The 26,432-nt window shown below is 44.2% G+C and overlaps 1 protein-coding gene across 4 annotated transcripts in view; it reads left to right on the top strand.

Annotated features, from left to right (window-relative positions):
• HADHB (hydroxyacyl-CoA dehydrogenase trifunctional multienzyme complex subunit beta) overlaps positions 1–26,432 on the top strand; it is a 1,343,347-nt gene that overhangs the window by 1,063,419 nt on the left and 253,496 nt on the right. For all 4 annotated transcript variants that reach the window (XM_044061616.1, XM_044061615.1, XM_044061614.1 and 1 more), the window contains exon 14: positions 7,735–7,809. In XM_044061616.1, the coding sequence (XP_043917551.1) occupies positions 7,735–7,809 (75 nt within the window). The remainder of the gene's footprint in view (positions 1–7,734; positions 7,810–26,432) is intronic.

Genomic DNA, 26,432 nt, shown 5'->3' with positions numbered 1-26,432 from the left:
CCAGCCACGAACAGACCTCAGAGGTAGAGGGCAATCTCAAGGATCATTTAGAGGCAGACAGTGGCAAACACCTACACCAAGAGGGGGTGAGGATATTTCACAGCCATTCAGAAAGCAGACCCAATGACTTTCCCCTTTGCATGCCAAGCAAGGCTCAAATGGCAGCACCTTTAGGCGGAAAACTGGCATTATTTTAAAAAAATTGGCATATTGTCACAAAAGACAAATGGATCCTGGACATTATAGACATAGGCTACAGATTCCACTTTCACACCCTTCCAAAAATGAGAGGCATGCCAAACCTGCCACACAATCAAAGGGCAGAGGCACAAAAACAAATTTCAGATCTCATGGACATGAAAGCTATTCAAGAGGTACCTGCACAAGAACAGGGTCAAGGTTTTTATTCCAGACTATTCCTGGTACCAAGGAAGGGCAAAGATTGGAGACCTATTTTGGACCTATCCATCCTAGACACATATTTACTCGTACCAAAGTTCAAGATGCTCACATTACAGCAGCTTCTTCCCATGCTGGGCAAGGAATCTTGGCTGGTGACATTGGACCTCAAGGAGGCATACCTGCATGTCCCAATCAGACAAGATTGCAGAAGATACCTCAGATTTCTTGCAGGTTCATCCCATTATCAATTCTCTGCATTGCTCTTTGGCTTATCTACTGCGCCCAGAGTGTTCACAAAATGCCTGGCATCAGTAATTGCCTTCTGCAGACTTCAAGGGATACAAATATACCCATATCTGGACGACTGCCTGATCCAAGCAGACAGCACACACACTCTTCTGAAACACCTGGCGTTTGTAATAATGTTGTTGAAATCTCTGGGATACACAGTCAACAAAAAGAAGTCAAGACTAATACCCTCTCAAACAATAATTTTCCTGGGTGCCAGCTTGGATACAAACACCCAGATGGCCTACCTCACGCCAGAGAAACAAGGGCAATTAACTCAATACTTCAGAAAACTGGCAACCTTCACCAGGCTGACTGCAAGGAAAATCCTGCAGGCTCTGGGATTCATGGCATCTTGCATCCTGCTAATCCCATGTGCAAAGCTGCATATGAGGAACCTTCAATGGTACCTAAAAAAACTTATGGTCTCAACACAGCCACAGTTTGGAAGCAATCATATTACTGATTCCATGTCTTCAAAAGGAATTTCTGTGGTGGGCTGAAGCATGCCAAAGAAACATAGGTCTCCCATTCTGCAAGCCTCAAGCAAATCAAGTCATCACAACAGACGCCTCGGACTACGCCTGGGGGGCGTACATGACAGATCGGTGCATTCAGGGCAAATGGTCCAAAAAGAAAAGCACCTACACATCAATCAAAAGGAAATGCTAGCAGTAATAAATGCCATTATGGCTTTCAAAGACCTACTGCATCCAGGGCAGCTATTGATAAGAACAGACAACACCACAATGATGTGGTACATAAACAAACAGGGAGGAACTCATTCATATCCCCTGTGCAGACTAGCCATGTCCCTTTGGAACACTGCTCTGGAATTGCAAATCCAACTTCAAGCACAATTCCTGCCAGGGAAGGAAAACACACTGGCAGACAACCTGAGCAGAAATATGACAGATCCACACGAATGGAAGTTGCATCCTCAAGTTTTTACAATGATAATTCAAGCATGGGGAAGGCCAGACATAGATCTCTTTGCCACCCACAGAAATTACCAATTGACAAAATTCTGTTCAAGGACCTTTCATCCACAGGCCTGGAAAGTGGACGCACTCTTTCAGTTGGACAACAATGACGGTTTATGCCTTTCCACCTCTTCCACTGCTGGCCAAAGTTCTATTAAAAGCCAGAGCAGACAGACCAAAGATGATTCTCATTGCTCCAGACTGGCCAAGACAACATTGGTAACCACTCCTGAGGAGCCTGACGCATTCCCCACCATGGATCCTGCCTCTAATGCCTCTTCTACTGACTCAGCACAACTTCAAAACTCTTCACAGTCAGCTGAAAACACTCAATCTAGCCGCATGGAGGATTCCTTAAATTCACAGCAGACCCTACTCTCCAAGGAGGTGCAGGATGTCATTTTGGAGGCCAGAAGGCCTTCTACTAGAAAAGCCTACTCCGCAAAATGGAAACTGTTTTGTGTCTGGAATCAGAAAAAGGGTCAGAATCCTGTAATACTGAATTTACCTCAAATACTACAGTACCTAGCCGAGCTGCTAAGTAGTGGACTTTCATTCTTCTCCATCAAAATCCATGCCTCAGCCATTTCTGCATAGTACAACACTGATCCTCCTTTATTCTCTCACCCTCTCTTAAGACCGTTCCTCATAGGGGCTAAGAATATAAAACCCCCAAGGAAGCAACCAGTACCGGCTTGGAACCTCAATTTCATTCTAGAAAAACTAACCCTGCCTCCTTTTGAGCCAGCTGCTTCAACAGATCTGCAATATTTGTCATGGAAAACAGCCTTCCTTCTAGCTATCACCTCACCACGCAGGGTTTCGGAACTACAAGCCCTCATGGCTGTGCAGCCTTTCATCATTTTCCATCAGGACAGAGTTTCCTTACGAACCAATCCTTCATTTATGCCAAAGGTAGTATCCAGGGTAGCCTTGAATCAGGCTATCCACTTACCTACGTTTTACTCTAATCCACATAACAAAGGGGAGAGGCTACTACATTCCTTGGACATTCACAGACAGCTGCGTTATTATTTGGACAGGACAAAGCCTTTCAGAAAATCAGAGCAACTCTGTGTCCTATGCTACAGGTGCTCAAGGGAAGCCTATTTCCAAACAGACGATCTCAAAATGGATAGCCCACTGCATACGCTTTTGTTACTCTTTTCATGGTAAAACTGTATCTGCAGGCATCAGATCTCACTCCACAAGGGCCACAGCTACCTCTGCAGCTTTCCTCAGGGGGGTTCCTACCAAAGATATTTTGGAAGCAGCCACTTGGAGTTCTGTACATACTTTCTCCAAGCACTATCACCTACCATTATTCTCCAAAACTAGAGCGGGCTTCGCCACTGCAGTCTTGCAGGGCATCCTGGCTCCACCTAGTTCCACTTAGTGCCTACCACCCCTTTATTAGCTTTGGGATTCTTCCCATCTGTTATGACTGCAGCTGTATGCACGATGAACATAGTACAGTTTTGTACCTACCATAAATGTAGATGTTAGAGTGCTAATACAGCTGCAGTCCAGGTTTCCCTCCCTCCTTCCCCTCTTGGGACAGGCCTTATGGTGAACACCTCCTCATACAACCTCATTGGGGTATTCTTTTATGGTGTATTTGCTTGCAACTACTGTTTTTTGATTATATTGCATTTGCTTTACTACATAAATGTATGTTTTGCCTTCCTTCTGGGGTCACCTGACATCTGGGGCAAGAAAAACTGAAGAAAATGGCGTCAGCTGGTTCTTTTATACCCCTGTCGCACTGACGTCAGGGAAGAAGCGACGACAACCGACGCCGGACCTAGACTTTGGAATTCGGCCGACCGAGGACCCGCCTGACGGCAGGAGAACCCATCTGTTATGACTGCAGCTGTATTAGCACTCGAACATCTACATTTATGGTAGGTACAAAACTGTACTTTGTTCCTCTCTACTCATCCCTCATCAGACCCATTATAGAGTACAATGCCCTGTTTGTCACGTATCTTACAAAACACCTACAACAATTGGAAAGGCCACAGAATTACCTCACTAAGAGGATTACTGGCCTCAAACAGATGCCATATGCAGACAGTCTCAAAAAACTCCAGCTCTACTCCGCATATCGACTACTCCGAGGCGATTTCTGCCTAACATACAAAGCTATGTCAAACCCAGAGCTGTTGGACATGCTATACTTAAAGAAATCCCAATCTCTCTGTACTACATGCTCCAGGGACTTAAACCTTCTCACCACATTAAACAGAACATGCTGGAGGGATAGATTCCTGTCCCAGAGACTTGACATACTCTGGAACAAACTACCCATACATGTCAAGCAAAGCTCCTCATTGGCCCTCTTTAAGAAAAATCTTGACTAGATGGGAAATAGAAAATTCACCCCAGGGATCACTTCTGCGACACTGCTCGACAGGGCCATAAGAAAATAATTTTCTTGGGTAGTGAAAGCCAGGGAACCTTTTTGGCTAGGCTTATATAGGCCCCAGGGCTTGATAGGCCTAGTACCTATCTATGAACCTATATATTTTTGTTCTTTTTAAGTTTTCTGTTTATTGCTCATATTGTTATTTACTTATGCTATGTTGCTATGACTATTCATTGAGGTTTAATTGTTTTTAATTGGCAATTAACATGATGGGTTATTGGATGTGGAGTATATAAGACCCAGAGTTGTTTAATGTGGTACATCTGATGAAGTCTGTGAAACGAAAACGCTGTGATTTAGTTCAACTATTTTTTTATATATTAAAGTTTATTTTGGATTATTCAGAGTCTAGCCTGGTTCCCTGCAAAGCTTTTTTGTTTGGTTGTGTATATGAATGTTACATATATGTGTATATTTATATGTACAGTGGGTATAAAAAGTGCACAAACCCCTGTTAAAATGCCAGGTTTGTGTGATAAAAATGAGACCACAGTAAATCATTTCAAAACTTTTCCCACCTTTAATGTGACCTATAACCTGTACAGTTCAATTGAAAAACAAATCTATTAGGGGAATAATATAAAAAAAAAAAAAAAACATACAATAAGCTGGTTGCATAAGTGTGCACACCTTTAAACTATTACTTTGTTGAAGCACCTTCTGATTTGAATACAGTAGTCAGTCTTCTTGGGTAGGAGTCTATCAGCATGACACATCTTGACTTGACAATATTTGCCCACTCTTCCTTGCAAAAGCGCTCCAAATCTGTTAGATTGCGAGGGCATCACTTGTTCTTCAGGTCACCCAACAGATTTTCTATTGGATTTAGGTCTGGACCATTCCAAAACTTTTTCTTCTGGTGAAGCCATTGATTTGGATGTACATTTGGGGACTTATGTTGAAAGATGAAATTCCTTTTCATCTACAGCTTTCTAGCAAATGCCTGAAGGTTTTGGGCCAAAGTTGACTGGTATTTGGAACTGTTCATAATTCCCTCTACCGTAACTAAAGCCCCAGTTCCCAAACCATGATACTGCCACCACCATGCTTCACCATGGAGATGTTCTTTTGGTGATGCGAAGTATAGTTTTTCCGCCAAATGTACCTTTTGGAATTATGGCCAAAGTTCAGCCTTAGTCTCATCAGACCATAACACATTTTCCCACATGCCTTTGTGAGACTTGATGTATTGTTTTGCAAATTTTAGCCGGGCCTAGATGTTTTTCTGTGTAAGAAAAGGCTTCTGTCTTGCAACCCTACACCATAGGCCAGACATATGTAGAATACAGGAGATTGTTGTCTCATTAGTACACAACCAGTCCTTGCCAGAAATTTCTGCAACTCCTTTAGTGTTGCTGTAGGTCTCTTGGCAGCCTCCCTGACCAGTTTTCGTCGGGTCTATTCATCAGTTTTGGAGGGACGTCCAGTTCTTTGCAACATTACCGTTGTCCCATACTTTCTCCACTTTTTGATGACTGTCTTCACTGTGTTCCATGGTATATCCAACGTTGTGGAATTTTTTTGTATCCTTTTCCTGACTGATACCTTTCAAGAATGAGACAACGTTGATGCTTTGTAAGCTCTCTGCGAACCATGCCTTTTGCTGTAGCAGGCAACTGAGTAAATGTCAGAAAAATCCTACTAGGACAGTTGAACTTTATTTGGGTTTCATCAGAGTCTCTTTAATTGATGGCAGGTGTGTATCCAAGACGACTGAATGCTGTAATTAAAACAAAAGATGCTTCAACAAAGTATTAGTTTAAGGGTGTGCACACTTATGCAACCAGCTTATTGAATGTTTTTTTTATTTTTTTATGTTTCTTCCCCTAACAGATTTGTTTGTTTTTCAATTGAATTGTACAGGTTATAGGTCACGTTAAAGGTGGGAAAAGTTTTGAAATGATTTATTGTGCTGTCATTTTTTAATATCACAAAAAAATGGCATTTTAACAGGGGTCTGTACACTTTTTATATCCACTGTATGTAATATGCTTGTATGCATGGACTTGTATTGTTGAGTGTACATCTTTGAGTTCATGATGGTTAACTGAACTGTAAGATCATTGAGTCAGTGTATCAATAACACATTGACTCCTGGCACATTGAATTACCTAAAGAAAATGTTTTTGCAAGGAGAAAGTCCCCCACCCCCCCACATCCCAGTTGTTGGGTGTGAGGGTGCAGCCTCCCTTGTGACTTTTTACTTACTAATTCCAGGATTGTGCAACATCACGTGAAGAAAAAAATCAACCCTAGTCAGTTTTCCATGATCCTGTTTGACTGTACAGTGCTGCTACCCGATGTATTGACACAATGTTGCAACACCAAGGAGACACCAAGTCCCAACACTCAGTAGCAGCAAGCCATTTACACCTTATAGCAATGCAGAGCACAGTCCATTTATATTTTGCATTATTACAGGGAAATAAAATTTGAAGAAAAAATATAATCAAAAACAGAACATTGACCACAGCACTTGGATCTACTCACACACTGAAGTTACCTATATGTGAATCTGTTTGTGCAGGGATATTTCTGTACATGTACGTTTATAGACATAATTATTTGCCTGTGTCAATGCATCTGTATGTTGTTGTTGTCTTTCGGCTTTTCCCGGTTAGGGGTCGCCACAGCGGAACTCTGGTCGGCTAATGATTGGTAGTTGATTTTTACGTGCCGAGTTACCAGCCGTGATGCACAACCTTCAATGAAGGTACGCCCATTCACGCATGTCACCACGCAGACGACGCTCTAGCTGAGAATCGAACCAGACAGCGTCTTACTGTGAGGTGACAACGCTACATCTGTATGTGTGTATACAATTTTGTGTGTGTATATGTGCATATGTGTGTGTGTGTGTGTGTATATATATATATATATATATATATATATATATATATATATATATATATATATATATATAATATATACACACACACACAAACACGTTTATGCAATGTGTGTGCGTATAGGTGCGTGTGTATATGTGCGCACACAAAATCAAGAGAGCTGCATGTGTGTTTGTGAGAAAGTATACTTTGCAGACTCCTGTGACCAGAGCTGTGATGCACTTTGCGCATTGTTTGTCATGCCTCTAAAGACTTTTTCCAATTGAAAGATGCACACCATTTAAGATATTTCACCCTGAAATAGTTATCACTCTGTATACACATAGATTGTTGCCTCACAGTAAGACATCCTGTTCGATTCACAGCTAGAGCGTCTTCTGTGTGGAGACATGCGTGAATGGGCGTGCCTTCGTTGAAATGATATATTGTGCTGTCATTTTTTAATAGCACAAAAACCTGGCATTTTAACAAGGGTTAGGGCTGGCAACTCAGCACATAAAAATCTACTGCCAATCATTAGCGGACCAGAGTTCTGCTGTGGCGACCCCTAACCGGGAAAAGCCGAAAGACTCAACATACACACAGATTATGCACTGTTTGGGGGAGTCCTTTGCTTTGCTAGCTTTCTTTGTATTAAGTTATTTTTAATTCCTTGGTAGAACTGACCTTACTTTGATTTGTTAAAACTGAATTATTTTTGCTCATTTTCTTTCATTGGAGTTGGGGCAGTTTATAAACTGGTGAAGCTGACTTAACTCCTACAGGTTTTTGTTTTTCTTTACAGGGTCAAATACTGGCTAATCTAAAAGCTATGGATTCAGACTGGTTTGCCCAAAATTACATGGGAAGAAAATCAAAGGTAAGCCAGTCTTCTGTGAATAAGTTGTTGTGATTTTTTTTTTTTTTGTAAGTTGGTATTTCTTTTTGATCCAGGAGTGCTGTATTCATTGGATTACTGCACTCAAGTGATTCTTTTGTCTAAAAATGTTTGAGGTAATGTTTGCAACTGGGGCTGTATCTCTGGTAATATACAAATGGAACAGTGAATTGCCACTTACTGTTAGTCATAGGGAGTACAGACAAGATTAACACAGCAGTTTCATTCAGCATTTTTGTTATTACTGTCTTATGCTTTCTTGCAATTGGTATTCTTTTCTTATTCTACCTGTTTCCTGTCTTGCTTGTTTGTTAGTGGAGTATTTTTGATGCATTGCAGTATCATATTGGGGTACCATTATCTGCTATACAGACTATTTTCGTAACTACCCAATGCATACCATCTTTACCTAATGTTACTAGAGATTACATTACCCTCAAACATCATATTTGATTCTTGAGGCTCTTATCCTAGTGCTTCATTGTTCATATTTTCTCTTGTGAAATGGAAATCAAGTGCAATAGTCTCATCCATAAAATAGAAAAACTTTGAGTCACAATTTATGCAAGTCCTTCTTGGATATAGAGTGAAGGCACCAGAATGGGGAGTCAGTTTTCAGTAAAGTGAGATGTTTTAGCCTGGACCAATGACTTAAACAGATGGTGGCCTTACTGTGATTCAGGTGACCAAGTTTCACTTAACAGTCCTGGCATTGGAGGAGCCCTGGGTGGGAAGGAGAGGAATTGAAGAGGTGTGGGCCACTCGCCTGTCTCTGGAGGCAGGTGCTAGAGGTTCACATGCACTCAGGGATACAGTAGGCATTGCAGTATCCTTGGTGTACACAGTGGAGACCACCTTGTTTGCTTCATGGGGTGAAGCAGAACCGCTTTGTGTGAGCACCCCTTACAGAAGTGAGGGAATGTCCTCGTGTGTAAGGCCTGTTAAAACACCTCTTCCCAGCACCTAGCTGAGTTTTACCTAACTAGGGCTGATGATGAAAGAAAGGTACAGGCCACCACTGATGGTTGCCTAAATGACAGACCTTTGCATGTGACCCTTGTCCTGGGAAGGGGGAGTGAATGGGTCAGTTAGTTGGGAGGGGATTGACATTCGACAGGCAGTTGGGGGGGGGGGGGAGATGAAAAAAAATTATGCTCATTTTTGCAACCATTCTGTCATACGTATAATAAGTGTAAAAATGTTTATTCCACAAAGCCAAGGGAAAAATGCTCTGTCACACAGAAGCAGATTGTGTCCATATCACTGATGTAGCAAGAGTGCGCTTTTGTTAATTCTGCCCAAAATGTAATATTTTTTTTTCTGTTGCCTTGACCTACACTACTGATATCCCACCCTGATACTGCCAGTCCATTAATTCTTCTCTACCCTCTATAAAGAGCTGCTGAGTTCTGCCACAACCCTAGATACAGGTGATCCTGGCCATCCCTCTTTAGGGAGGAAATTACATTAACAGTCTGTTTCTTTAAGTCAATCATCCACCCCTTAAAGTCAGTCAGAAGTTGGGAGGTGAGCATTATTCTAAGTTGTGTAGGGATGGAAGGGAAAACTCCTAAGTGGGGCAGGAGAGTAGGATGCCGCAGGTATTCCCAACTCATTCGTCATAGTCCCCCCCCCTCCCCCCAGTATCGAGCAAGCAGTAACCTGCCTGTGAATGAGGTGGTGCACTTTAGCCTCCACTAAGGCGTAACCCAATTGCATTTACAGTCCCTGACCAGCATACCCACCGGACGATGAGTTAGTTGACATAAGTTGCTCATTCTTACTCCGACAACGCAGAATGTTCATAGTGTTTCACTGTTGCAGTCATTACACTTGAGTTATCCTGCTGGCAGGCTACCTGCAGCCTGCCTGAGTTCCAAAGTCTAGGTCCGGCGTCAGTTGCTGTCACCTCCTCCCTGACGTCAAGTGCGCCAGGGGTATAAAAGATGCGGCCGATGCCATTTTCTTCAGTCTTTCTTGCCGCGTAGTTCTTGAAGCAAAAGCAGTTCGCAAGTGCCAGTCGGCCGACTCCTGAGATTTTCAAATTTGAATTTCAGATCCAAAGTCTTAATTAAAGCTAAGAACCCCGTTGGGGAAACTTTTTTCTTGCTCCAGACCGATGTCAGAAAAAGTTAATAATTGTATTTCTTGTGGGAAGCAAATACCTCATAAGGATTTCCATTCTTACTGTATTCCTTGCCTAGGCCCTGACCATGACGTTGCTAGTTGTTGGTTTTGTGCTAGATTTAACCAACGCACTATTAAGCATCGGTACGATTTTGCATTTCATTATTTTGGCAGAAGATTTAACTATATAATGCCGTCGGAGCAACCGACTACCGGAGTTTATAAAAAGCGCAAAGAAAAGGACAGGCACCCGAGGTCCAAAACCGATGAGGCTTCCGCTAGGCCTGTCCTCAGTTCTCAGTGAGGTGCTTTCGCAGCCCCTGATGCCCGCTACCTCAGAGCAACGGGCCGCTTCCGACTCCCACGTGGAGCCGACTAGGCATCAGCTTCTGAGGGTGTTTTCAGGCCTACACAGTTATATGTAAAAAAAAAAAAAAAAAAAAACAACTTCAGCTTCAAAGGCAAAGACTTAAGCAGCTCTAAAGACAAAGAAAGAAGTACAGCATTCTCCTGGACAGGCCTCCATGCCTAAAAAACAGATGCTTAAAATGACCGAAGACCTAATTACTTTGATTAGGGGTTCCCATCCCCCTCCTGATAAGAGGCCTAGGCAAGAGATAGAATATGCATCTTCAGATCAGTTTTCCATTTCCTCTGATTCCTCTTCTAAACAGGAATATTCTCTTCCTCCCTATGAGGATTCTGATGCTGAAGAATCTATTCCTTCAGCCTCTCCTCTTGAGGATTATTCTTTTGGGGAAACCCTGCATACTATGAGGGAGCATTTCCACTGGGAGAGCCAAGATTACTCAGAATCTAAGAAAAGGCTCAAAGACTTCCTTTTATTACCTCAGCACAGGCCCCTTGCTATTCCTCCTGTTTTAGACATTGTAGATGATGTATTTTCAGAGTCCGGACTGTCTCCTGACTCTCTGCCACCAGCTCCTGTTAAACCAGACAGATACTACAGGGTACCTGATTCACATAAATTTCTTTATAAAAACCCTGCTGCAGACCCAGAAACTGTCTCTCAGGGTCCCAAAGGGGTCAAGGCTTCCACTGCAAAAAACCCTATACCCTCTGACAGGGATTAAAGGGCCCTGGACAGATGGGGGAAAAAGATTTATACTTCTGCTACCTTGGCTGTAAGAGCTTTAAATTGTCAATTTCATATGCTTAAATATCAGCAATATCTAATGTCACTGCTTAAACAGAAAATGTTGACAAATTCAGAATGTGCAGAAAACAAACAAAGGCAGGATTTATTGCATGCAGCTGAACAAGTAGGAAAGCATACTTTGCAATGTGGATGTTCGTGTTTCACTGTTGCAGTCATTACTCTTGAGTTATCCTGCTGGCACGCTACCTGCAGTCGGCCTGAGTTCCAAAGTCTAGGTCCAGCGTCAGTTGCTGTCACCTCCTCCCTGACGTCAGTGCTCCAGGGGTATAAAAGATGCAGCCGATGCCATTTTCTTCAGTCTTTCTTGCCGCGCGGTGGTTGAAGCAAAAGCAGTTCGTAAGTGCCAGTCGGCCGACTCCTGAGATTTTCAAATTTGAATTTCAGATCCAAAGTCTTCATTAAAGCTAAGTACCCCGTTGGGGAAACTTTTTTCTTGCTCCAGACCAATGTCAGAAAAAGTTAACAATTGTATTTCTTGTGGGAAGCAAATACCTCATAAGGATTTTCACTCTTACTGTATTCCTTGCCTAGGCCCTGACCACGACGTTGCTTGTTGTCGGTTTTGTGCTAGATTTAACCAACGCACTATAAAGCGTCGGTACGATTTTGCCTTTCATTACTTTGGCCGAAGATTCAATTATACTATGCCGTCGGAGCAACCGACCGGAATTTCTAAAAAATGCAAGGATAAAGACAAGGACAGGCATCAGAGGTCCAAAACCAATGATGAGGCTTCCGCTAAGCTTGTCATTGGTTCGCCGGTTCTCAGTAAGGCGCTTTCGCAGCCCCTGACGCCCGCTACCTCAGAGCCACAGGCCGCTTCCGACTCCCACGTGGAGCCGACTGGGCCTCTGGAAACTCAAGGTATTGGATCCTCGGAAGCTATTCCCTCAGATGGGTCTGGAGCCGCTGTGTAGGCATCGGCTTCTGAGGGTGTCTTCGACCAACTCATTTATATGTAAAGCCATCTTCAGCTTCCAAGCCAAAGACTAAAGCAGCTCTAAAGATAAAGAAACAAGTACAGCATTCTCCAGGACAGGCTTCCATGCCTAAAAAACAAATGCTCAAAATGGCCGAAGACCTTACTTTGATCAGGGTTCCCATCCCCCTCCTGATAAGAGGCCTAGGCAAGAGACAGAATATGAATCTTCAGATCAGGTTTCCATTTCCTCCTCTGATCAGGAATACTCTTTTCCTCCCTATGAGGATTCTGATGCTGAAGAATCTATTCCTTCAGCTTCTCCTCCAGTAGATTTCTCCTTTGGGGAAACCCTGCATACCATGAGGGAGCACTTTCATTGGGAGAGCCAGGATTTACTTCCTCAGCACAGGCCCCTTGCTATTCCCCCTGTTCTGGACATTGTAGATGTTTTTTCAGAGTCCGGCCTGTCTCCAGACTGTATACCCCCTGCACCGGTTAAGCCAGACCGATACTACAGGGTCCCAGATTTCCATAAATTTCTTTACAAAAACCCTGCTGCTGACCCAGAAACCATATCTCAGGGTCCTAAGGGAGTCAAAGCTTCCAATGCTAAAAACCCTGTCCCCTCTGATAGGGATTCAAGGGCACTGGACAGATGGGGAAAAAAGTTTACAGTTCTGCTACTTTGGCTGTAAGGGCCTTAAATTGTCAATTTCATATGCTTAAATATCAGCAATACCTAATGTCACTACTAAAACAGAAAATGTTGACCAACTCTGAATGTCCTGAAAACAAGGAAATGCAGGATTTATTGCATGCAGCTGAACAAGTGGGAAAACTTACTTTGCAATGTGGTTTTGATTCTTTGGAGGCCTCTTGTAAGGCCGCTGTAACTGGTTCTGTGATTATGAGGCATGCTTGGTTAAAAGAACAGAATCTGCCTGATCATGTTAAAGCAAAATTATTAGATGCTCCATTACAGCATGATACTTTGTTTGGTGTTAAGGCAGAAGAGGTGTTAGAAAATGGAGGATAAAGCGAAATCTATGCAGACAGTTAAGGATTTTTTACAGGTACAGCCACCTAGATTTAGCAGGAACTGGCCTTCAAAAAATTGGTTCTTTCCAGTGTCAGACAGGCCACAAAGAGGCGCAGGTACAGACGCCCTAGAGGCAGATCCCAGCCCCAAGGCTCATACAGGCCTAAGCAATGGGGTGCTTCTACCTCCAAAAGCGGAGAAGACAAATCTCAACCTTACAGGAAACAGTCCCAATGACTTCCCTCTACCAGTACCAAGCACTTACCTTTTACAAGCTCCGTTAGGGGGAAAACTGGCACTTTTTTCACAAAACTGGCACATGATCACTAAGGACAAATTGGTCTTGAATATAGTGTCTCAGGGCTACAGGTTCCACTTTCACACCCTGCCAAAGGCAAGAGGCATGCCAGACCTGCCACACAATCAATGGCCAGAGGCACAAAAGCAAGTTTCATCCCTCATGGACATGGGGGCCATTCAGCGAGTACCACTACAGGAGCAGGGACATGGATTTTACTCACGACTTTTCCTGGTACCCAGAAAGGACAAAGCCTGGAGACCATTACTGGACCTGTCTATTCTAAACACTTTTCTGGACGTTCCAAAATTAAAAATGTTGACTCTGCAGCAACTTCTGCCCATGCTGGGAAAGAAGGATTGGCTTGTAACTTTGGACCTAAAAGAGGCATACCTGCATGTCCCAATCAGACAATCTTGCAGAAGATACCTCAGGTTCATAGCTGGATCAATGCACTACCAATTCTCTGCACTGCCCTTTAGCTTATCTACTGCGCCCAGGGTCTTCACAAAATGCCTGGCACCAGTAATTGCTTTCTGCAGACAAATAGGAATTCAAATATATCCCTACTTGGACGACTGCCTTATTCAAGGAGAGAACAAGGACATTTTACTAAAACATCTGGCGTTTGTAAAAAGATTACTAATTTGCCTAGGGTACACAGTAAACGAAAAGAAATCAAAACTAGTATCCTCTCAAGAGATAATATTCCTAGGTGCAAGCTTAAATACAACTGCCCCGATGGCTTATCTCACGCCAGACGAACAAAGGCAACTGACTTCTTACTTCGAAATGTTGACAACAAAAACCCAGTTATCTGCAAGAAAAATTTTGCAGGCTCTGGGCTTCATGGCATCCTGCTTTCTGTTAATTCCATATGCAAGACTGCATATGAGGAAACTACAATGATATCTAAAAAGTGTTTGGACTCAACATTGCCACAGCCTGGAAAAATCAATTACACTCATTCCCTGCCTGCGACAGGAGTTTCGATGGTGGGCTCAGGCCTGTCACCACAACAAGGGACAGCCTTTCACTTTACCCACTGCCAGGCAGACAATAACAACAGATGCGTCAGATTATGCCTGGGGGGCCCACATGGCAGGAAAATGTATCCAGGGCACATGGCCCACAAGCCAAATGCATCTTCATATCAATCTAAAAGAAATGCTGGCTGTACAAAATGCTCTGACAGCTTTCAAAGATCTCCTTTATCCAGGACAACTGCTGATAAAGACGGACAACACTACAGTCATGCGGTACATAAACAAGCAGGGAGGTACGCATTCCTACCCCCTTTGCAGAACAGCCATGATTTTGTGGAACACAGCACTAACCTATCAAGTACACCTGCAAGCTCAATTCCTGCCAGGAAAGACAAATACTCTGGCAGACGAGCTAAGCAGAAACCTCATGGATCCTCACGAGTGGAAACTAGAGCCACAAATCTTCAGCATAATAACAAGGAAATGGGGATGCCCAGACATAGATCTATTTGCCTCCCCTCACAACTGCCAACTACAGAGATTCTGCACAAGGACTTATCACAAGCTAGCATGGAAAGTGGATGCTCTGTCATTCAGCTGGAAAAACCTTACAGTATATGCCTTTCCTTCACTACCTCTCCTCCCCAAGGTACTCCTAAAGGTCAGACAAGAAAAGCCAAAAATGATCCTGATTGCCCCAGACTGGCCACGCCAGCAGTGGTACCCAGTCCTAAAGAGCTTGTCTCAAGGCCCAGCCTGGACATTGCCTCAAATTCCTCACTTACTGACCCAACAGAACAATCAGATACTGCACAGCCAACTCAAAACTCTAAGTCTGGCTGCATGGCGAATAATGTAACCATTCAGAACACACCTCTCTCCAAAGCCATTATGGATGTTATTCTGGAGGCCAGGAGGCCCAGCACCAGAAAATCATATGCAGAAAAGTGGAAGAGATTCTGTGCTTGGAACCAGGCACAAGGAATTGACATGCTTGTACCAAATATTCCTCAGATTTTACAATACTTAACTGAGATGTTGGACAAAGGCCTATCCTTTTCATCGATTAAAATGTATGCCTCTGCCATTTCAGCTCATTACAATACGGACCCACCTATTTTTTCACAACCTCTACTAAGGCAGTACCTCAGAGGGGCCAAAAACATAAGACCCCCAAGAAGAGCACCAATACCTGCATGGCACCTCAATTTTGTCTTGGAAAAACTCACTGCCTCCTTTTGAGCCAGCTAATACAGCTGAGATAAAATTATTTTGGAAAACAGCTCTGCTCTTAGCAATAACTTCAGCAAGAAGAGTCTCAGAGTTACAGGCACTAATGGCGGTTGAACCTTTTATAGTTTTCCATCCGGACAGGGTTTCTCTGAGGACAAACCCAACATTTATGCCTAAGGTAGTGTCCAGTGTGGCTCTTAATCAAACAATTAATTTGCCTACCTTTTATCTGAATCCACTGAATAAGGGAGAGAGACTTTCTACATTCTTTGGACATATACAGACAGCTACGCTTCTACTTGGACAAAACTAAAGCTCTCAGAAAATCTGAGCAACTCTTAGTGGCATATGCTGCAGGATCTCAAGGAAAAGCAATTTCAAAGCAGACAGTTTCCAAATGAATAGCCCACTGCATTCGCTTTTGCTATTCTCAACATGGCAAAACAGTGCCCAAGGGCATCAGGCCACACTCAACCAGAGCAGCAGGTACTTCAGCAGCCTTCCTCAGAAGAGTACCAACTAAGGGCATTTTGGAGGCTGCAACTTGGACTTCAGTGCACACTTTTACAAAGCACTACCACTTACCACTTTACTCTAAATCCAGAGCAAGCTTCGCCACTGCAGTTCTGCAGGGCCTCATAGCCACTCCTAATTCTATTTAGGCCCAGCCACCCAACCTCAGCTTTGGGATTCAACCCAAGAGTAATGACTGCAACAGTGAAACACGATGAACATAGTACAGTTGTGTAACTACCATAAATGTAGATGTTCGAGTGTATTCACTGTTGCAGTCCAGGATGTCCTTCAAGGATGCATCTGCAGTCCTTACAAATGGGTTGGCCGGATTCCAAAGTCTGGGTCTGGCCTCTGCTGGTGTCGCACTTCACCCGACGTCATAGCTGCAGTTCTTCGGGTATAAAGGCATCAGCCAACGCCATTTTCCTCAGTCTTTCTTGCCGCGTTGCGCCCGAAGCAGAAGCTGTTCGCAAGTGCCGATCGGTCAGATCCAGAGATTACTACTACCGAATACTACTTCGAAGACTTCTAAAAAGCTAAGTACCCCGTTGGGGACTCTTTCTTGCCTCAGCCGATGTCAGAAAAAGTGAATAACTGTTTAACTTGTGGGAAACAAATACCTCATAAAGATTTCCACTCTTAGGCCCAGACCACAACGTAGCAGCTTGTTTAGCCTGTGCTTCTTTCAACCGACGGACGCTTAGACGTCGGTCGGAGTTTGCTGAACAGTTTTTCGGCTCAGATTTTGCGTACATAATGCCGTCGGATCCTCCGACTTCACAAGTTGTTAAGAAACGCAAAGAAAAGGACCGACACTCGCGGTCCGCGGTTTCGGCCGAAACCGCGGTTAAACAAACCGCGAGTGTCTCGGTTTCGGCCGAAACCGAGCATACGGTTCTATCTTCAGCCGAATCCATGACTACTACCGAGGCCCCTTCTAACCTGGTTGAATCGGCCTCTGAAATTCAACCTGCTACTGTGGTTTCACAAGAATTATCGGACACCATCCCTTTGGATGTTTCAACCCCTGCACGTGGTGCTGCTAGGCCGCCTGCAGCCATGTCCATAAAGGCCTTTGCCAGGGCTAAAGCAGACAAAACATCTAAGTCTGTGCCTGTTAAGCCCCCCTCTCACAGGCCCAGTTCCAGTTCCCAAATGCTCACTCTGGCAGAGGATCTCATCTCTTTAATAAGGGGATCCCAACCTCATCCAGACAGGGCCTCTCAACCTCCTCCAGAAAAGAGACCTAGAGCAGAGCCCCCTGAGCCAGTGTCCTCAGATGATTCTACTGATGATACAGACAATACAGACCATCCAGAGGCTCCTTTTTCTCCTTATGAAGACTCCGATGCTGAGGAATCTATTCCTTCTGCCTCTCCACCAGAGGAATTTTCCTTTGGGGAAACCTTACATGCCATGAGAGAGCAATTCCAATGGCAGGGGCAAGATTTCTCAGATTCAAGGAAAAGGCTTAGGACTTTTTTGCATTTACCACAACATAGGCCTTTAGCTATACCTCCAGTTCTTCCTGTTGTAGATGATGCATTTAATGATGCTTGCACTGCTCCTGATACTTTGCCTCCAGCCCCTGCTAAGCCCGATAGGTTCTACAGGGTCCTGGACACACATCACCATTTATACAAGGCTCCTTTTGCAGATCCCGAGACTATCTCCCAGGGGCCTAAGGCAGTAGCTTCGACCTCAGTTAAAACCCTCTCCCCTCTGAAAGGGAATCCAGGTCCTTAGAGATGGGGTAAAAAGTATACACCTCTGCTACTCTCTCAGCTAGGGCATTGAACTGTCAGTTTCATATGATCCAATACCAGGAGTTTATGCTTGATCAGTTAACTAAGAAACTGTCCTCTGATGATTCTTTAGATAAGAAATATGTTCTAGAAATGGTGCATAACATTCAGCAGGTTAGTAACCATTCTTTAAAATGTGGCTATGATGCACTGGAGGCTTCCTTTAGATCAGCCATGACTGGCACAGTTATAAGAAGGCATGCATGGTTGAAAGAACAGGTCTTGCCGGATCATGTTAAAGCAAAACTATTAGATGCTCCTATGGATAAGGTCAGTTTATTTGGTTCTCCTGCTCAGCAGGTACTGAAGAAAATGGAAGAGAAGGCAAAATCTGTACAAACAGTGAAAGATTTCTTACAGGTTCAGCCTCCAAGGTTTAGCAGGAACTGGCCTTCCAAAATTGGTCCTTTCCAGACTCCTCTAAAACACAGAGAGGCAGGAATAGGCGTTCAAGAGGCAGAAATCAATCCAGAGGAGGTGCCTACAGGGACGCCAGTGGCAAGGTAACAACCAGCGAGGCACAGACACAACTACTACCACTGCAACAGGACAATCACAGTGACTTGGCTCTGGCACCGCCTACCAGGGAACAAATAGCAGCACCCTTAGGCGGAAAGTTAGCCTTATTTTCAAAAAACTGGCACTACATCACAAGAGACAAGTGGATTTTGCAAACTATAGACCAAGGCTACAGGTTTCATTTCCATACTTTACCAGGAAAAAGAGGAATGCCAAACCTACCACCAAATCAAAAGACAGAAGCTCTAAAACAAATAGCTCAATTTTCAAAGATGAGAGCTGTGGAAAGGGTACCATCTATGGAACAAGGAAAGGGATTTTACTCCAGACTATTCCTGGTACCAAGAAAAGAGAAAAATTGGAGGCCTATTCTCGACCTGTCCGCTTTAAACACATTCATCATTGTTCCAAAATTCAAAATGCTGACCCTACAGCAACTTCTTCCCATGCTGGGCAAGGAGTATTGGCTGGTGACTCTAGATCTCAAGGAGGCATACCTGCACGTCCCCATACGACCAAATTGCAGAAGATACCTCAGATTTCTTGCAGGATCAGAGCATTATCAATTCTCAGCATTGCCCTTTGGCTTATCTACTGCGCCCAGAGTGTTCACGAAATGCCTGGCATCAGTAATCGCTCACTGCAGGCTTCAGGGAATCCAAATATATCCATACCTGGACGACTGCCTGATACAAGTGGACAACAAAAACAAGCTAACAGAAGACTTACAGAGAGTCATTTGCTTACTGCAAGCCCTGGGATATACAGTCAATATAAAAAAATCAAGACTGATACCATCCCAAAGAATAACCTTCTTAGGTGCAGAATTGGACACAGTAAAACAGATGGCTTTCCTAACTGCAGAAAAACAAGAACAACTTCTTCTCTACTTCTTGGCATTAACAAAGCAGAACAAACTAACAGCAAGGAAAGTACTGCAGGCCTTAGGCTTCATGGCATCCTGCATAATCCTGGTCCCTCATGCCAGACTGCATATGAGAAAGCTACAGTGGTACCTGAAGAATTTATGGTCTCAACACAGGCACAGCCTAGAAACCGAAATACCACTAATCCCATGCCTGTAACAAGAGTTCCTATGGTGGGCTCAGGCATGCCAGTCAAACCCAGGTTTGCCCTTCCACAGCATTCAACCAAGCCAAACCATCACAACGGACGCCTCAGACCTCGGTTGGGGGGCCCACAAGCTGGACAAGTGCATACAAGGCTTATGGACTCCAGATCAGCTGCACCTGCACATAAATCAAAAGGAAATGCTGGCAGTAAAACTAGCAATCCAGAATTTCAGACCATTCCTCCAAGAAGGGCAGTTGATGATAAGGACAGACAACACCACAGTCATGTGGTACATCAACAAACAGGGAGGCACTCATTCATTCCCTCTATGCCGGATGGCACTGGACCTATGGAATATGGCTCTGAGCTACAACATTCAGTTACAAGCAATTTTTGTACCGGGAAAAGAAAACATCCTAGCAGACATATTAAGCAGAACTACCTCGGATGCTCACGAATGGATGCTACACCGGACATCTTCAAGGTCATCACAAGGAAATGGGGACTGCCACAAATAGACCTATTCGCATCCCCACTCAATCACCAGCTCAAGAAATTCTGCACAAGGACGTACCACCCACTTGCTTGGAAGGTGGACTCTATCCTTCAGTTGGAAAGGCCTGACAGCATATGCATTCCCACCTCTTCCTTTGATGCACAAGGTGCTATTGAAAATCAAAGAGGAACGTCCAAGGATCATTCTGATGGCTCCAGACTGGCCAAGACAACATTGGTACCCATTACTGAGGAGCATGTCTCGGGGGAAAATGTGGACACTACCCCTGATTCCTTTGCTGTTAACTCAGAGTGGCTACAACACCCTGCATCCAAACCTGAAAACTCTGCAGCTGACTGCCTGGAACTTTACATAAGAGCTACTAACCCAGATTTATCCCAAAGGGTTAAAGACATTATCCTTGAGGCCCGCAGACCTTCAACAAGAAGGAACTATGCAGGAAAATGGAAAAGGTTTCTCATTTGGAGTACTGAAAGGGGAAAAGATGTGTCAAAGGTAGACATTGCCAACATCCTGGAGTATTTGGCAGAGCTTTTCCATACAGGCCTGTCCTATTCCTCCATCAAGATACATGCATCAGCTATTTCTGCAGAATACAGCTTCGATCCCCCTGTCTTCTCGCATCCTCTACTCAGGCAGTTTGAGAGGAATTAAAAATGTAAAACCTCCTAGGAAACCACCATTACCAGCATGGGACTTGAACTTTGTGCTAGAAAAATTGACACTCCCCCCTTTCGAACCAGCAGCAACAGCAGATCTTCAACACCTATCCTGGAAAACTGCTTTTCTGCTGGCAATTACCTCAGCAAGAAGGGTTTCTGAGCTGCAGGCTTTAATGGCAGTACAACCCTTCCTAATCTTCCATCAAGATAGTGTCCATGAGAACAAATCCTACATTTATGCCTAAGGTGGTATCCAGAGTGTCTTTAAACCAGGCTGTCCACCTACCTACCTTCTTCCCCAATCCACAGAACAGGGGGGAAAGACTGCTGCATACTTTGGATGTACAGACAGTTGCGCTACTACCTGGACAGAACCAAGGGCAATAGAAAAACTGACCAGCTTCTGGTAGCATATGCAACAGGAAGGGAAGGAAAAGCAATTTCCAAACAGACAATCCCCAAGTGGATAGGAAATTGCATCAGATTCTGTTACTCCTACCATGGAAAGCAAACTCCACAGAACATAAGACCACATTCTACAAGGGCTACAGCCACTACCACAGCTTTCTTACGAGGAGTGGCTACCAAGAACATTATAGAGGCTGCTACTTGGACCTCCGTGCATACATTTGCCAAGCATTATAACTTACCTTTATACTCTAGATCCCGAGCAGGGTTTGCCACTGCTGTTTTGCAAGGGATCCTAACTACACCATAATTTCTTCTTCCTCCTCCCCTAGTTTGGCTATGGTATTCTACCCATTTGTAAGGACTGCAGATGCATCCTTGAAGGACATAGCACAGTTTTGTACCTACCATAAATGTAGATGTCCGAACAGGAATGCATCTGCAGTCAGGATTACCCACCCTCCTTCCCCTCTGTGGTATTCCTAGGGTATTTGCCCATCTAATAGCTAGCTGGGGGGGATCTCTTATGGTGTATTTGTTTGTATATATGTACATACATGCTTATTTTTGTGTTTGCCTTCTACTATTTGGAAACATTGGCATTTATCCAAAATTTAGCTATCCAAGAGGGCAACTGGCATCTGGGGCAAGAAACACTGAGGAAAATGGCGTCGGCTGATGCCTTTATACCCGAAGAACTGCAGCTATGACGTCGGGTGAAGTGCGACACCAGCCGAGGCCAGACCCAGACTTTGAAATCCGGCCGACTGAAGGGCTGCCTGACGACAGGACAACCCATTTGTAAGGACTGCAGATGCATTCCTGTTCGGACATCTACATTTATGGTAGGTACAAAACTGTACTTTACCCTCCCACCATCCCCCTTTCATTGCTGGGACTTATCTGTACTTCTCTATTCTATACAACCTATGTGATGTATTTGCTTGTAGATGAAGGTATTGTTTGTTAGTGCATGCTTTTTTATAAGCAGAATTTTAGCCTACCCTTTTGGGGGCACCTGACATCTGGGGCAAGAAAAACTGAATTAAATGGCGTCTGCTGCATCTTTTATACCCCTGGAGCACTGACGTCAGGGAAGAGGCGACAGCAACCGACGCCGGACCAGGAGTTTGGAATTCAGGCTGACTGCGGGTAGCCTGCCAGCAGGATAACCCAAGAGTAATGACTGCAACAGTGAATACACTCTAACATCTACATTTATGGTAGGTACACAACTGTACTTTTTGATTCTCTAGAGGCCTCTTGCAGGTCCGCTGTTACAGGGTCTGTCATTAGGAGACATGCTTGGTTAAAAGAACAGAATCTGCCCGATCATGTTAAAGCAAAATTATTAGATGCTCCATTACAACATGATACCTTGTTTGGTGTTAAAGCAGAAGAGGTGTTAAAGAAAATGGTGGGCAAAGCTAAATCTATGCAAACAGTCAAGGATTTCTTACAGGTATAGCTTCCCAGATTTAGCAGGAACTGGCCTGCAAAGAACTGGCCCTTTCCAGTGTCAGACAGGCCACAAAGAGGCAGATACAGACGCCCCAGAGGCAGATCACAGCCCCAAGGCTCATACAGGCCTAAACAATGGGGTGCTTCTACCTCCAAAAGCGGAGAAGAAAAATCACAGCCATACAGGAAACAGTCTCAATGACTTTCCCCTACCAGCACCAAGCACTTATCTTCTGGCAGCTCCTTTGGGGGGGAAAACTAGCACTTTTTGCACAAAATTGTCACATGATCCCTCAGGACAAATGGGTCTTAAATATCGTATCCCAGGGCTACAGGTTCCATTTTCACACCCTGCCAAGGCCAAATGGTATGCCAGACCTGCCACACAATCAATGGGCAGAGGCACAAAAACAAGTTTCATCCCTCATGGTCATGAGAGCCATTCAGCAAGTACCATAGCAAGAGCAGGGACTAGGATTTTACTCAAGGCTATTCTTGGTGCCCAGAAAGGACAAAACCTAGAGACCAATACTGGACCTGTCTATCCTGAACACATTCCTGGATATTCTGAAATTCAAAATGTTAACTCTGCAGCAGCTTCTGCCCATGCTGGGCAAGAAGGCTTGGCTTGTGACTTTAGACCTAAAAGAGGCATACCTGCATGTCCCAATCAGACAGTCATGCAGAAGATACCTCAGATTTATAGCTGGCTCAATGCATTACCAATTCTCTGCACTGCCCTTTGGCTTATCTACTGTGCCCAGGGTCTTCACAAAATGCCTGGCACCAGTAATTGCTTTTTGCAGACGAAGAGGAATTCAAATATATCCTTACTTGGACGACTGCCTTATTCAAGCAGAGAACAAGGACATTCTACTGCAGCATCTGGCGTTTGTAAAAACATTACTATCAGGCCTATGGTACACAGTAAACGAAAAGAAATCAAAACTCGTACCCTCTCAAGAGATAATATTCCTGGGTGCAAGCTTAAATACAACTGCCCAGATGGCTTATCTCACGCCAAACAAGCACAGACAACTGACTACTTATTTCAAAATGTTGGCAACAAAGACCCAGTTATCTGCAAGAAAAATTCTGCAGGCTTTGGGCTTCATGGCATCCTGCATTCTGCTAATTCTATATGCAAGACTGCATATGAGGAAACTTCAGTGGTATCTAAAAAGTGTTTGGACTCAACATTGCCACAGCCTGGAAACAATTACCCTGATTCCCTGCCTGCAACAGGAGTTTCGCTGGTGGGCAAAAGCCTGTCACCACAACACGGAACAGCCATTCACCTTACCCACAGCCAGGCAGACGTTGACAACAGATGCATCAGATTATGCCTGGGGGGCCCATATGGCAGGAAGATGTGTTCAGGGCACATGGTCCGCAAGTAAATGCATCTACATATCAATCAAAAATAGATGCTAGTAGTTCAAAATGCCCTGACATCCTTCAAAGATCTACTTCGTCCAGGACAACTACTGATAGACGGACAATACTACAGTCATGTGGTACATAAGCAAGGGGGCACACATTCCTACCCTCTCTGCAGACTAGCCATGAACTCGTGGGACACAGCATTGACTTACCAAGTACATCTGCAAGCACAATTCCTGCCAGGAAGGATAAATACTCTGGCACAAGAATTAAGCAGAAACCTAATAGATCCCCACGAGTGGAAATTGGATCCACAAGTCTTCAGCATGATAGCAAGTAATTGGGGATGCCGACATAGACCTATTTGCCTCCCCTCACAATTGCCAACTACAGTGATTCTGCACAAGGACTTCTCACAAGCAAGCATGGAAAGTGGATGCTCTATCTTTCAGCTGGAAAAACCTAACCGTATATGCCTTTCCTCCTCTGCCTCTCCTCCCCAAGGTACTTCTTAAGGTCAGACAAGAGAAGCCAAAAATTATACTGATTGCCCCAGACTGGCCCCGCCAGCACTGGTACCCAATCCTAAAGAGCTTGTCTCAAAGCCCAGCTTGGACATTACCTCAAATTCCTCACTTATTGACCCATCAAAACAGTCCGATACTGCACAGCCAACTCAGGACCTTAAACCTGGCAGCATGGCGGATGATGTAGCCATTCAAGACACACCTCTCTCTAAAGCAGTCATGGATGTTATTTTGGAAGCCAGGAGGCCTAGCACCAGAAAATCTTATGCAGAAAAATGGAAGAGATTCTGTGCTTGGAACCAGGCACAAGGTATTGACACGATTGTTCCAAATATTCCTCCGATTTTGCAATACTTGACTGAGATGCTGGATAAAGGCCTTTCCTTTTCATCAATTAAGATTCATGCCTCTGCCATTTCAGCTCATTACAATACAGAACCGCCTATTTTTTCTCATCCATTACTAAGGCAGTACCTCAGAGGGGCCAAAAACATAAGACCCCCAAGGAGAGCACCAATTCCTGCATGAGACCTCAACTATGTCTTGGAGAAACTTACACTACCTCCGTTTGAGCCAGCCTCTGCAGCTGATATAAAATTCTTATCCTGGAAAACAGCTCTGCTCCTAGCAATTATCTCCGCTAGATGAGTCTCAGAATTACAGGCACTCATGGCTGTGGAACTTTTTATAATTTTCCATCCTGACAGGGTTTCTCTGAGGACAAACCCTACATTTATGCCTAAGGTAGTGTCCAGTGTAGCTCTTAACCAAACAGTTCACTTGCCTACCTTTTACCCAAACCCACAGAATAAGGGTGAGAGACTTCTGCATTCTTTGGACATTCACAGACAGCTACGCTTCTACTTGGACAGAACCAAAGCTTTTCAGAAAGACTGAACAACTTCTAGTAGCATATGCTGCAGGATCACAAGGAAAGCCTATCTCAAAGCAGAGTATTTCAAAGTGGATAGGCCACTGCATTCGTTTCTGCTATTCACAGCATGGCAAATCAGTGCCTAAGGGCATTAGGCCACATTCAACCAGAGCAGCAGCCACTTCAGCAGCCTTCCTCAGAGGAGTACCAACCGAAGACATCTTAGAGGCTGCAACTTGGAGTTCAGTGCATACTTTTCACAAAGCACTATCACTTACCTCTCTACTCTAAATCCAGGGCAGGCTTTGCCACTGCAGTTCTGCAGGGCCTGATAGCCTCTCCTAATCTTATTTAGCACCAGCCTCCCAGCCATAGCTTTGGGATTCAACCCAAGTGTAATGACTGCAGCAGTGAAACACTATGAACATAGTACAGTTGTGTAACTACCATAAATGTAGATGTTCGAGTGTATTCACTGTTGCAGTCTAGGTTACCCTCCCACCATCTCCCTTTTCCTTGCTGGGACTTATCTGTACTTCTCTATTCTATACAACCTATGTGGTATATTTGCTTGTAGATGAAGGAAAACATGTTTTTTGGTTATGTATGCTTATTGGCATTAGTGAGCCTACCATTTTAGGGGCACCTGACATCTGGGGCAAGAAAATCTGAAGAAAATGGCGTTTGCTGCATTTTATACCCCTGGGGCACTGACGTCAGGGAGGAGGTGACAGCAACCGACACCGGAGCTAGACTTTGGAACTCAGCCCGACTGCGGGTAGCTTGCCAGCAGGATAACCCAAGTGTAATGACTGCAACAGTGAATACACTCGAACATCTACATTTATGGTAGGTATACAACTGTACTTTCTTCAATATCCAAGTTGCTAATCAAACTCTTGCCTTCTAGATCACAGTTTGGGCTCTGTCGTGGTATTATGCACAGCCAGTGTGGCAGATATAAGGATTTCAAAACTAGGTTCCTTACATGTTGGAATGAGGACATTTGTACAGGCTACATGAAAGTCACATAAGCTGGAGTGTGGAGACTCAGATGTGTGAACAACTCTGTCT

Source organism: Protopterus annectens, chromosome 2.part0 (genome assembly GCF_019279795.1).
Source record: "Protopterus annectens isolate FY-2018-M chromosome 2.part0, PAN1.0, whole genome shotgun sequence".
Lineage (NCBI taxonomy): Eukaryota > Metazoa > Chordata > Ceratodontiformes > Protopteridae > Protopterus > Protopterus annectens.
The sequence above is the reverse complement of the archived record's forward strand: the minus strand, read 5'-3'. Positions and strand labels throughout refer to the sequence as shown.